Source organism: Urocampus carinirostris, chromosome 5 (genome assembly GCF_059441175.1).
Source record: "Urocampus carinirostris isolate Australia breed hairy pipefish chromosome 5, RoL_Ucar_1.0, whole genome shotgun sequence".
NCBI classification, from domain to species: Eukaryota; Metazoa; Chordata; class Actinopteri; order Syngnathiformes; family Syngnathidae; genus Urocampus; species Urocampus carinirostris.
Genome location: NC_142353.1, coordinates 35,196,484 through 35,209,761, shown reverse-complemented (window position 1 = coordinate 35,209,761; position 13,278 = coordinate 35,196,484). Strand labels below are relative to the sequence as shown.

The following is a 13,278-nucleotide window of genomic DNA, read 5'->3' as shown; positions in this document are numbered from 1 at the left end:
AAAACAGAACAGAAAATGCAATGAACCAGCAACCCGCAATACCCACAACCCACCCTTAAGAAGCCCACATGCAAATTAGACGAGCTGCTCCAGCTGGTGCCCAGGGGGCGGGGCCAGCCGGTCACCACGGCGACCATGCTGGACATGACACCTACGGGTTGCGGCTAAGTGCACAGTTGTCTGCGTTATGTACAGAGTTCATACCGGTGCTTGAAAATCCTTTAAAAAGCTTTTAATTTAAATTCAAGGATTTAAAGGTGCCTGAATTTTGGGTGAGGTGCTTGTAAATGCTTGAAATTGTTGCCATGTTTTACAACAAGTCTGCTTAAAAATGATGCACGACACTGCTTTCCAGTGGCTTCGCTTTGGCAGTAAAGGGGTTACTGCATCGTATAAACCTTCAAGTTGCAGCATGAAGTTTACAGTAAACAAACTTTTACTGTAAAACCATACCCCCCCCCCCCCCCTCCTTTCTTATAAAACATGCATGCAAGGCAGTAAATAGGTGCAGTTTGCCCGCAGGTTTGCATATATGAGTGGCTGTCAGTCGGAGTGTTTCCCGGGATTGATTTTGGTCCTTGGAGACCCCCCCAGCAGCCCCCCCTCCTCAACTGCATAGAAAAAGATGCCTGCGACTTGACATACTTTCCTCTTATTTCGATAGAAGTTATAAGAAAACGCAGAGAAAACTTTGCCGGGTTTTTGTCGCGGATCGGGGTTGCTGTGATGCCGCGGGGGACGCTTGTGTTTTTATGACATTGCTGTCCGACATCCATTTTTTGTTGTTGTACAAATGGAGATTTTTCCTCAATCATTTATCTAAGATTGAAAAGTAAGAATTCATTCATTTTTTGAGGTCTCTCTCATCTCATCATATCCTCATTAGGGTCGCGGGGGGGCTGGAGCCCATCCCAGCCATCTCCGGGCAGTGGGCAGGGGACACCCTGAACTGGTTGCCAGCCAATCGCAGGGCACACAGGGACAAACAACTCATTCACACCTAGGGACAATTTGGACCGGCCAATTCACCTGAAATGCATGTTTTTGGGATGTGGGAGGAAACCGGAGTGCCCGGAGGAAAGCACGGGGAGAACATACAAACTCCGCACAGGAAGTCTGGAGCTGGATTTGAACCCACGACAGGTTCCCATGACATGAACTGTGCCGCACAAGCGCTAACCACTGCGCCGCCGTGCTGCCCGAGGAAGGGGTCCTAAGGCGAAATTGCCGAATAGCAGGGGATGGAAACCAATGGTAACTGTCACGACCAGAACGGAGTCAGGACCCAAATGCGTGCTCATTAGCCCCTGATGAGTGGATTAGGTCTTGTTATTTATAACAGAAAATGATAGTGTGCGTGTTCTGTCCCCTTTTTGTTTGAGTAGTCCGCTTGTTCAATTTTGATCTTACCATTACTTACAAGATTAGTAAGTAGTACAAACTGTCAGGACCAGAACGGAAACAGGACCCAAATGCGTAGCGTTAACCACAAGTTTATTGAATAGGAAGAGGAAGGGCAGCGGGAAGCGAGACGCTAACGCGATCAGATCGTGATCTGAATACGGAAGTGGATCTTCCGTAGTGGGAGATGGCAGTGTCAAGGACGAAAAAACAGGTCGATAGCCAGGACAGGAGAGTAAGAACGTGGTCGGGGTCAAAAACGGGTTGTAAGCCGGGACGGGAAAGCAGACGTGGTCGGGATCAAAAAACGGTCGTAGCCAGAGACAAACAGGGAGATCAGGAACGGACAAGTGGAAAAACGGGTGCAAAAACGGGACAGGCGGGAGTCAGGTTAAAAAAAAGGCTTGCCTTGTAACAACAGAGGTTCGCTGGCGGACTGACAACCGGAGAGTGAAAGGACTGGGCTTAAAAAGGGACATGGAACCAAATCAGTTTACCCAAAATAATGAAATCCAATTACAATTGGCACTGAGGAAAACGGTTGCTCTTTTCCTTAATGCAGGTGCTCTAAATATAAAACTCCTCGGTTATGTCTGGAAATATTCATGACACCTGTTGAGAGAAATAAGTCCATGGTTTTTTCCAACGTTATTTATATAATAAATAAGGGGAGCCAAATTTGAGGTTTGACAATATTTCAGTCAATATTTCCAACGTGTTCAAAATATTTTTACTTTTTCACTCACAGGTCATCATGTCCTCATTGTATGTATCTGAACTGAACAGCATGGGAAATTATTCATCGAAAAATGTTTCACTTCTCTTTCTGTATCATTGGTGTCAATGCCAGGTCACTGAAGTTTCCTTTAATCATCAAGGAACGATTACAACCAAATGCAATTTGGTCCAAAACTGCGGAAAGCACCAATGACAACAACACAAATATACACGTCTCTGTTGCAATCTGGCACTATTCTCCACAGTAGAGTTTCCCTGTCGCTCTTGTCTAGAAATCTAGATCTCACATTTCACGCGACACAGCAACCCTCATTTGTGTTTTATTTTGGCCCAGTAATGCGTTTAACTTTGTAGTGGCCATTTTGAATGGTGGCATGACAGGAAAACACGTGAAGTAAACAACTCGGAGCAGAACTGAAAATAACGCGAAGGGAGTGGCGTCGTTGGCTTTTGGTAGCCAAAGGAGTCGATGCCAAATTTCCCATGCAGTTTGCGCCTGGTGTTAAAATGTAAGAAATTCATTCTTGAGGCGGCTTGTCGAAGACAAAATTGAGTTTTGTTCTTAAATTTGAGCATGAGGCTTTTAATCAGGTGCGCTTAGTACCCTGGAATATAAGCTATTATGTCCTATTTCAGTTATGCCTGACCCAGTGTAGTATTCTCCTGATTTTTTAATGGCTTCCAGGATCAGTCATGTTTAAAAACTGGGTCATTGTGATGGACGTGTGAAGGTACGATGAATGAATGAATGAATGAATGAAAACTTTTATTTCAAACATTCAAATAAAAACAGGAGAAAAACAATAAGTCAACAACAAAATAATGTCACATAACATGTTCGAAAAGGGGTAGTCAGGTTTTCGAACGCCTCTCAGTACGAACAAATCGGAGTCCGGCCGAAAATTTTGAGAAATTCTTGCTTGGCTGTTCGGTCAAAAAATCGGAGTTCGAACGCCGGTAACGCGTGAGTGCGTACGCTAGGGTGCCATGCTAAGCGGCGTACGGGTGTAGATCACTCTTTTCGTGACCGACTGTTATCGCGTTTTGCTTTCGCTTTTAATATAGGTGTACGAAGTGTTTTAGCCCCTAATTATGCCTCCGAAGAAAGTCAGTGCAAGCGGCAAAGTTGCTACAGGTGAAAAAAGAGAAGTAGTGCGTACAACTATTGCATCTAAGAAAGAAATAATAGCAAAATATGAAGGAGGTGTGCGAGCGCCTTCTGCTGACCACCACAAAGGTAAGAAATCCTATTCATAATTCTTTTCTTTATCCTTTTATTTTTATTTTTACACGTTCATGTTAGCGTAATCTTTCGTACGGAAGATTACGATAACGCAAACGTACTATTAGCCTGGGTTAACTTTATGTTTACGTTAAACATTCAAGGTAAACATTCAAGGTGTTGGAACGGAGCCCCATTTCCAATGTTGTGAAGACCCGGGTGCTAAATGACTTGTAAACGACCTGATTTTTTATTTTACACGTTCATGTTAGCGTAATCTTTCGGAAGATTACAATAACGCGAACGTACGATTAGCCCGGGTTAGCTTTATGTTTACGTTTAACATTCATGGTAAACATTCAGGGTGTTGGAACGGATTAAAACAATTTACATTATTTTTAATGGCAAAAATGAATTCGGTGATCGAACGAATCGGTTTTCGAACAGGGTTCTGGAACGGATTATGGTCGAGAACCGAGGTTCCACTGTATAACAAAATCTCATGGACATACTTATTACATTACGATCAAAGCACTAAAGTGATAAACGACTTCCCGCAGATCTCAGTGTGCATGACCACGACCGTATGTGGGCGGTGCCCGTGCTCAGCGGGGCGGTTAGGAAAAGCTCAGCGGGCTAAAAGCCAACCAGAGAAGACGGGTATGCCCGTCTTTTCAGTCCGGACGGCGTTCCCGCCGGCTAATGAGCACTTTCCATTTTCAATACGGGAAGACGGACGTCCCCGTGCGTGTTGCCATCCCAGTGACATTTCGAGGCGAGTCGGAGGGCCGCACGCAGCCCCCGATTAGGACCGCGTGAGTCGGTTCCGCCTGCTAAACGACATGGAAATGATACAGCCGGGGAACCGAGACTCCTAAAGGACGTGTATTTCCGTCATTGTCGTATTACCCCGTTTATTTGTTTATTTAAAATATATATTTGGAAACACAGAACCTAAGTTAGTGCCGGTAGAAGTCGTCACATAACCGATGACATTTCGGCGGATGATATTTTGTAATTCTCACTGAATATTGTTTTTCCATTTATGTGACACAACCCTATTTCGGGTTTTATGTATGTATTTATTCATTCATTTATTTATTTATATATTTATTCATTTACTCATTCTTTTAGTTATTTTTTTAAACAAAGAACCAAACATGAACTAAGCCTTATTGAGTAAACATGAATTATTCAACCGACCGACCGACTGAGACACCAACCAACCAACTTAACCTAAAATAGGAGGGACTAACTAACTCACTCACTCACTCACTCACTCACTCACTCACTCACTCACTCACTCACTCACTCACTCACTCACTCACTCACTCACTCACTCACTCACTCACTCACTCTCTCTCTCTCTCTCACTCACTCACTCACTCACTCACTCACTCACTCACTCACTCACTCACTCACTCACTCACTCACTCACTCACTCTGAAAAAGAGATAGCAACTGACCAACAAACTAACCAACAAAAGAATAAACCAAACCAGATTAAGGAGATGTAACTAACTAACTAACTAACTAACTAACTAACTAACTAACTAACTAACTAATTCAGAAAAAGAGATAGCAACTGACCAACAAACTAACAAACAAAAGAATAAACCAAACCAGATTAAGGAGAACTAACTAACTAACTAACTAACTAACTAACTAACTAACTAACTAACTAACTAACTAACTAACTAACAACCCGGATGAATTGACCAACTAACTAACTAACTAACTAACTAACTAACTAACTAACTAACTAACAACCTGGAGGAACTAACTAACTAACTAACTAACTAACTAACTAACTAACTAACTAATAATGATAAACTAAACTAAACTTGGTTAAAAATACATTAGTGAACTAACAGAACCTGAAAAAGATACTTTAACTCACTAAATCTGCAAAGTTACATGAATTAACCAATTAACTAACTAAAACTGAAATACTCACTGACTGTTTGACTACATTTTTACAAATAGGTTCAATCCAATTTGAATTGACACCATTATTTTTCTTTTCCACAATGAGACAACATCTACAATCTTGGAAAAATACTCAATGTGGACTCGTCAGACCACAGCAGATTGACTGACTGACAGAAGCCCATCCCAGCTTTTTTCGGGCAGTGGGCAGGGGACACCCTCAACTGGTTACCAGCCAGTCGCAGGGCACACAGAGACAGACAACCATTCATACTGACAATTTGGACCATCCAATTAACCTGAAATGCATGTTTTCGGAATGTGGGAGGAAACCGGAGTGCCCGGAGGAAACCCACGCAGGCACGGGGAGAACATGCAAACTCCACACAGGAGGTCCGATCTCATGACCTCAGAACTGCGTGCTGTCCTGTGATATTATCAAGATCAAGAATTAGAATTTCCATTTTTATCGTTTAATATGGAGACAGTTATATAAACATGTATTTTCTATTAAAATGAGAATATAAATCATTAAAATTAGCAAAATTATCTGACAACTGAGCTAGACTACTCCTGCCTTTCCTTTAAAAAAAATGAAAAAAAATATAAACTGTCATGAAACGGAACAGGATCAGGACCCAAATGCGTGATATTTCTCACACAAGCCTTTTATTTTATGGGAACTGGGGAGTCATACATATTAGGCAGCAGTCTGGTGTAAAATGATAGGGAGCCAGAGGCCGACGAGATCGATACCAATTGCCCGAGTAGATATCGGACAGATGGGGTCGATACGGGACAGACAGGATTGATAACAAAACAGGATATCGAAATTAAACAGGAAAAACTAGACGAGAACAAAACTGAAAACGATATTAAACAGGACAAAATAAACAGGAACAATACAGACAGGGAATACCAACAGGAAACAGGACCGAGTCAAAACCCACGTCTTGCGGGGCAGAGGTTCGTTGACGGACTGACAAAGGAAGAGTTAGAGCACTGTGCTTAAATAGACTGAAAACCAATCCGTCAACGAGCCGCAACTGGCACCCCATGGGCGGGGCCAATTGGGCGCCATGGCAACCGTGACAAACTGTTTTCGTAGTACAATAAGAAAACAACAATCCTCATTACATTTTTTTTATTTTGATATCAGGATTTGATGCTAAACATGTCACGTTCCTGCTTCTACATGAATATTACCATTTAATCATATATTTTATTGGATTTCAAACCAGGAAGTAGTACATGATAGTTGCAATTTGCTACACTTTAATAGGAACTTTTACAAAGACTATCTTCTTTATCCTCTGCAGAGAGCTACTGATATTAATGTATATTGAGAAGTCAAGAGAGGAGCAGTCCAATAGAGTCGTAGAGGCTTTTATCACGACATCATTATAATATTCCTTTGTGTCACCTGCTATTTTTACTATTCAAAACGCAGCGTGGAAAAAAAAGCACATTCAAACCGTGATTCCCATTATAGCTCACATCACAGCGCAATCAGCTACATTCTATTTTTTTATGAGCCTTCGGCGGCATTTCAATGACGGGGAAGTGTTTTTCTGTGTTTTTTCCCCGGTGCATAATGTGCCCCGATAAGTGAGGAGACATGCATTTTCTAAGAAAATAATTTAGCCTACTTGCATATTCTAACAACAAAAGCACTTGATGAGAGTGTCCTCCTGCTGTCGTTTGTCAGGTGGCTGTTGTGATGTTATCACCAAAGAAGTGGCAAAAGTTTCTTTTCAAAGAAAAGTCATGTTTATTTCTAGGGCCCTTATTCACAAGAAGTCTCAAAGGCGCTGCTCAGACCAGCATTACAACATCCCCTGACCAATGTTCCCTCTAAGCTGAGTGTGCCCAATTGCGCACTACCCAAAGCTTTTCCGTGCACAAGAAAATCTAGCCAGCTCACAAAAATCAGGGCTCAAAATTGCGAATTAAGAAGCGAATTAAGTCAAAGTTACAGTGCATGAAGGTAAAAATGCAAGGGTTCCCCTGATGTTGTGTTCTAAATGCGGTATTTGGAAGTCAAGGTCGAAGTAGAACAAAGTTGAGTAAAGTCAGTAGAGTTTTTCGAGAACCGGCTTTTTAGGCTCGGCTCACTAAAAGGAACCGGCTCTTTCGAGTCCTAAACGGCTCTTCAGGTTGTTTTTGCTTCTTTCATCCCTATATGACCAAATGTTATGTAAAATTATACACAAAATGCCTTAAAGGAAGGGCGAAATAGAACAAAAAAGAAAAAAATACCAAAATGAAAAAGTAGTGAAAAGCTGAGAAAAAAAGAAACAAAAAAAAAGAGAAAAAAGAAGGAAAAATTCAGAAAAAAAACAGAAAAAAATAAAAATAAATAAACAAAGGAAAAAAGTAAATAGAGAACAAAAACAAAAACGTAACAGCTAGGAAAAAATAAACACAATTATATTTTTTAAAGGAATTTAAAAAAAAGAAGAAAAAAAACGGAAAAAGAAAAAAAAGTTTGTGTTGCATTCAAATAATTTCCAATTATACCAAGTCAATCTTGTTCCGAACATTGTACTTCCTGTCACGGTCGCCGTGGCGACCAGTCTGCCGCGCCCCCGAACTCAAGCTGAAGCAGATCAGCTGATTGCTGGTTTGCTACTTACGGCTGGGTTGTGGGTTTGGCGGGCGCTGGCTCTTTACACATTCCCCGGTCTGTTATGCCTTGTCCTGTTTAGTTGAGTTGGAAGAAACAACTGTTTGTTTTGTCATGTCCCAGAGTTTTAGACAACTTTTATTTTGGTGAATAAAAGTTTTGGATCGTTACGCAATTGAGTTCTCCCTTCCTGCCTCCGTTCCGGTCCGGTCGCCCCACTCCACTCCACCACGCCTCGTGACACTTCCACTAAAAAATGTGATTAAATACAGTTCTGTATCGTGCAACCGACTAAATACGCCCCCCAAAATGTTAGTATTATGCGACAAAAGGTACCAGGAAAAAAACTTCCAAAGGGTAGAGCGTCCCATAACACCGGGGCCCAAATGGAGAATGCCTTTGGACCTGCGGTTTTCTTCTTGGCTCTTGGAAACACTAGTAGCAGAGAAATGTCCCGGGACAGTGTTATTGCAAAACAATTAATTAAGTGTTTTTTTTTTTACCTTTTAAAATATTTTGCATCTTTGTTGCTTTCATGATAGTGTTCCAATACTATATTTACTTAAAGTAGTGTGTATTTAATACATAGGCCTTTAGTAGTTCTACATCTGAATCGATCCATTCTCAATAAATTGACTGCATATACTGGGGCGGCAGTGGCTCAGGAGGTAGAGCGCTCGTCTTGTGAACAAAAGATCGCAGTTTGAATCCCGGCTCCTCCGTGTCACATGTTGAAGTGTCCTTGGGTAAGACACTGAACCCCTAATACCCCCAATAAGCATGTTAGCAGCCTTGCACGGCCCCTATTGGGAAATGTGAAGCACACTGTAAAGTGCTTTGGGAAGTCTTGACTTGAAAAGCGCTATAGAAATGCAAAATCATTTCATACTGCAGCTCCAGCTGCAACGCCTATAAAAAGAAGCAAATATAACTTCATAAAGTTGTGGTCTTGTTTCATAAACAGCAAAACTGCAATTATTTAACTCATTACATATACATTTTTAGTTAGTTTAAAAAGCCATTATTTAAATATTACGAACAAGATAGGTTTCGAAAGTTGAATTTGTAAGTTGCTTCAGTGCTATATTTAGTATGTTTGTTTATATACCGTATTTTCCGCACTATAAGGCGCACCTAAAAGTCTTAATTTTTTTCAAAAGCTGACCATGCGCCTTATAATACAGTGCGCCTTATATATGGATCAATATTAAGTCGCAAAGTCTTGCAACTAAAGAAAGCAGCCGCCGACTCGATTTTCCCCCGAAGGCGAAGTCGTCTGCGGTGTATGCTGGGATTTATATACCGGCGTTTCATTGGCTAACCAATGTGTCAATCGTCATTTGAATCCATCACTATTGGGTAAAGTTATTCGGAGGTAAAGGCTAAAGGGGCAAAACAAAGCCTGCAATTGGCCGAAAAAGATGTGTCAATCATCAGTTGAATCGATCACTATTGGCTAAAGTTAATCGGAGGTAAAGAGGGCGGATCCTTTTTATCATTTACAGGCTGGCATAGGCTAAACGGGCAAAACAAAGCCTGCAATTGGCCGAAAAAGATGAATGTGAATAGCAAGTTGGGTTGACGGCATAGTCCAGTGAAGATCAAGATTTCAAGCTATGGCATCATTTTTATTTTATTATCTTGAAAAGAAATGTCAAGAAATAAAAATGGATTAAGACGAGGTCACTACGGTGACGGGGATCCATGTTCACCCCCTTGACGTCACGAGCACAACTGACGTGTGCTCGGCAAATCGCGCTGTATATACGCGGAGAAAGGCGTTTGACTGTCACACGCGTTACACGCTAATTTCACGTAATAACACCGCGATACGGGCGCAGAACATGCTATTACCATGCTCCACCCACGATTACCCGCTGAAATTTCCCAGAGCACGTCGTTCCGCGTCATTTCCGCGTCATTACCTCGTGTTGACCACGTGTGCGGCACGCGGTTTAACACGTGCTCAAACTTTTGAGCAGCTCAAAAGTTTTGCGCGCGGCCAACCGCGTGTGAATTTCCGACCGCGAGTAAAGCACTGCTCTATCTCGTCTATATAGCGGTCTCAAAACGTCCTACTGCGCCCAACAGCATCTGCTTCACGGCCAGAAATTTCTGGTTCAACCTTGATACGCTCGTGAAAGGCTGTGTACCCGCGCTCTGAAGAATTGAGCAGCGCAAAACTTTTTCGCGCTGCCACCCGCGCGCGAATTTCCGACCTCGTGTTAAGCACCGCTGTATCTCGTCTGAATGGCGAACTCAATGCGTCCAATAGCGTCCGCCTCAAAGGCAGACATTTCTGGCCGTGATTCAGCCGCAAATGTCTGTGTGACCGGCCCCTAAGAAGAGGATGCGGATTTTAATCTTCGGGGTGGATGCTGGTGAGCTCTCACAGCGCCACCCCCCGGTAGTGGCGGAGAGAAGCACTACAGTAATGTCTTGTACTCAGGAAAAAGCTGCACACAATACAAAATCTACCTTACAGCAATGTCCGGATATTTTTCGACATCCCGAAAAAAAGTATTCGTATCAACTATTTTTCGTAAGTCGAATGTTCGTAAGTACGGGAACGTCCGTACATTCCATTTTTTTCCCCACACTTTTTATTAGCTGATGAAATTAGAATTCATTGTGAAAACACTCATAGTGCCAAAAGGATTATCTACAACTGAATGCAACAATATCAGCAAACTCTGATGATTGTGACAAGGAGTCTAAATGACAAAGCACTTCAGACATGCAAGACAAGAATCCACGCCTCGTCTTCTGACAGTTGTCATGGCGATGTCCAGAACAACTCACGTCCAATCAGAGCATCTCCCCCGTCGCCGGTTTAATACTAGCCTTACATCGGTCTCCGCTTTCTTATCCTATACCTTTAAATCATTTCATTTTAATTCTACCCTGCGGCTGCCTCAATTATAACCGTCTCGGGGGGGTTTCTCACATCAAAAAAATAAACGCCCCCCGGCCTTGAATCCATCACTTGTATTTATCGCGGCCAAGACTTGAAGATAGAGACGCCTGAAAGGGAAATTTGATCCCAGAACCTGATTAAAAGCAGTCGGTGGTTAGCCGGCGTGTTGTTATGTTGTTGAAGGCTTCTCTTCAACAAGTTTTCTACCTAATTAACCTTCAAACGTTTTTTTTGTTCTTGGTTTTAGGTAAATGAGATTTATCACGACGAGTCCTTGGGGGTCCACATCAACGTGGTCCTCGTGAGGATGATCATGCTGGGCTACGCCAAGGTAAGCTTTTCCAAACTCTTGGACAAAATGAGCAACCAACCAAAAGCCACCCAATTATTTGGATCTTATTTGAATCGATTAATTAATTAAAAAAATCAACTATCATACCCGACTAAAAGGGAGAATCAAGTTGTTTAACTCAGTCCTAAGTCAAAGTTGATGAACAAACAATAAACATGTGAATTTGTTCCTAACGTTTTTGCTGACTAACTAATGAACCAACTAATCACCAACCACCCCTCAAAATGGGAGGTGTGTTCAATCTCACTTCTGATGCCAGACAACTCACACATCGACCAACTAACTCACGAACAGGCCAACTAAAAATATGAAACATTTTTGTTTTTATCTTTAAGTGTCAAATGATGTATTAACAATTGAAAAAAATGCATCCTGTTTCAAACTTAACTTGCTGAATTAAATGTTGTTGGTTTTTTTTTGGGACACACTATTTACTATTTACTCTTGATTCAAAGTGTTTAACAGACAAGTTACTAACAAATGTACTAACCAGCCACCCAAACGTCCAATTTAAAACACCTAGGCCCCTGACCAAAGAAGTTAGACTACATTGAAGAGACATTAATGTACATTTTCCAACTAACTGACTGAGTGACTAAAAACTAAACAAAACATGATGTAGGAAACATGTCATTTCCAACCAACAACCTGCCTGCCTACCTACCTAACTAAATAAAACTGATTAGGGACATTAGCTAGGTTACTAAATGAACTAAGAAATACACTAACTAACTAATTCTGAAAAATATTAAGCAACCGACCGACTAACCCTGCAACTAACCAAACTCTAAACTAAACCTGATTAAGATGCTAACTAACTAACTCACTAACTCACTAACTCACTAACTCACTAACTAACTCACTAACTATCTAACTAACTATTTATCTAACTAACTAACTAACTCACTCACTCACTCACTCACTCACTCACTCACTCACTCACTAACTAACTCACTAACTAACTAACCTAAGAATAAACTACAACCGGATAAATATACATAAGATGGCTTTCTCACTAAACCTGAAAAAGCCAATAACTATTTAACTCTAACATACTCTGAAAAAGAGACAGCAACTGACCAACAAACAAAAGAAGATGTATCCAACTAACAAACTCACTAACAGACTAACCAAATTAAGAATAAACTACAGCCGATTTAAGGTGCATCAGCTGGCTTTCACACTAAACCTGGAGAAGACACTAACTAACTAACTAACTAACTAACTAACTAACTAACTAACTAACTAACTAACTAACTAACTAACTAACTAACTAACTAACCAACTCTGAAAAAAGAGACAGCAAATGACCAACAAACTAACCAACAAAAGAATAAACCAAGCCAGATTAAGGACCTGTACCTAAGTAACTAACTAACTAACTAACTAACTAACTAACTAACTAACTAACTAACTGACTGACTAACAAATAACCTAATCCTGGTTGAAGAGGCACTGGGTTTTTAGTAATTGAACATGAAAAAGAGACATATACTAACACAACCTGCAAAAGATGCATTACTTACTATCCAATTAAACTAAACCTGATTAAGGAGACATTATCTGACTGACTGACTGACAGAAGAATAAACTAAACCTGATACTGAGACATCACCTATCCAATCACCTACCAAAACCTGACAGAGAGACATTAACCGACTGTCTGACCGAGTGTATGTTTGGTACAAACGAGCTGTCTGAGCAGTTTCGGGTTAGCGGCCGCTTCTCATGACCAATCAATATCCTCCGACTTTCCGCCCAGTCCATTAGCCTGATCGAACGGGGCAACCCGTCCCGCAGCTTGGAGAACGTGTGCCGTTGGGCTTTCGGGCAGCAAAAAGGCGACGTGGATCACGCCGAACATCACGACCACGCCATTTTCCTCACTCGACAAGGCTTCGGACCCACCGGCATGCAAGGTAAACCGCACGGGGAGACCTTTACATCAGGAAGAGCTTAAGTAATGCTTGTCCTTATATTTCTCGACCTAGCATAGGGGTCGGCAACCTAAAATGCTGAAAGAGCCATATTCGACCCAAAAAAACAACAAGAACATTTGTCAGGAGCCACAAAAATATTAGCCTACTAACAAA

At 41.5% G+C, this 13,278-nt stretch overlaps 1 protein-coding gene across 1 annotated transcript in view; it reads left to right on the top strand.

The window, feature by feature from the left end:
• The window catches only part of adamts3 (ADAM metallopeptidase with thrombospondin type 1 motif, 3), a 325,580-nt gene that overhangs the window by 156,778 nt on the left and 155,524 nt on the right, over positions 1-13,278 (top strand). Inside the window, exons 7-8 of the mRNA XM_088336583.1 lie at positions 11,081-11,164; positions 12,948-13,104. Of these exons, the coding sequence (XP_088192709.1) occupies positions 11,081-11,164; positions 12,948-13,104 (241 nt within the window). The remainder of the gene's footprint in view (positions 1-11,080; positions 11,165-12,947; positions 13,105-13,278) is intronic.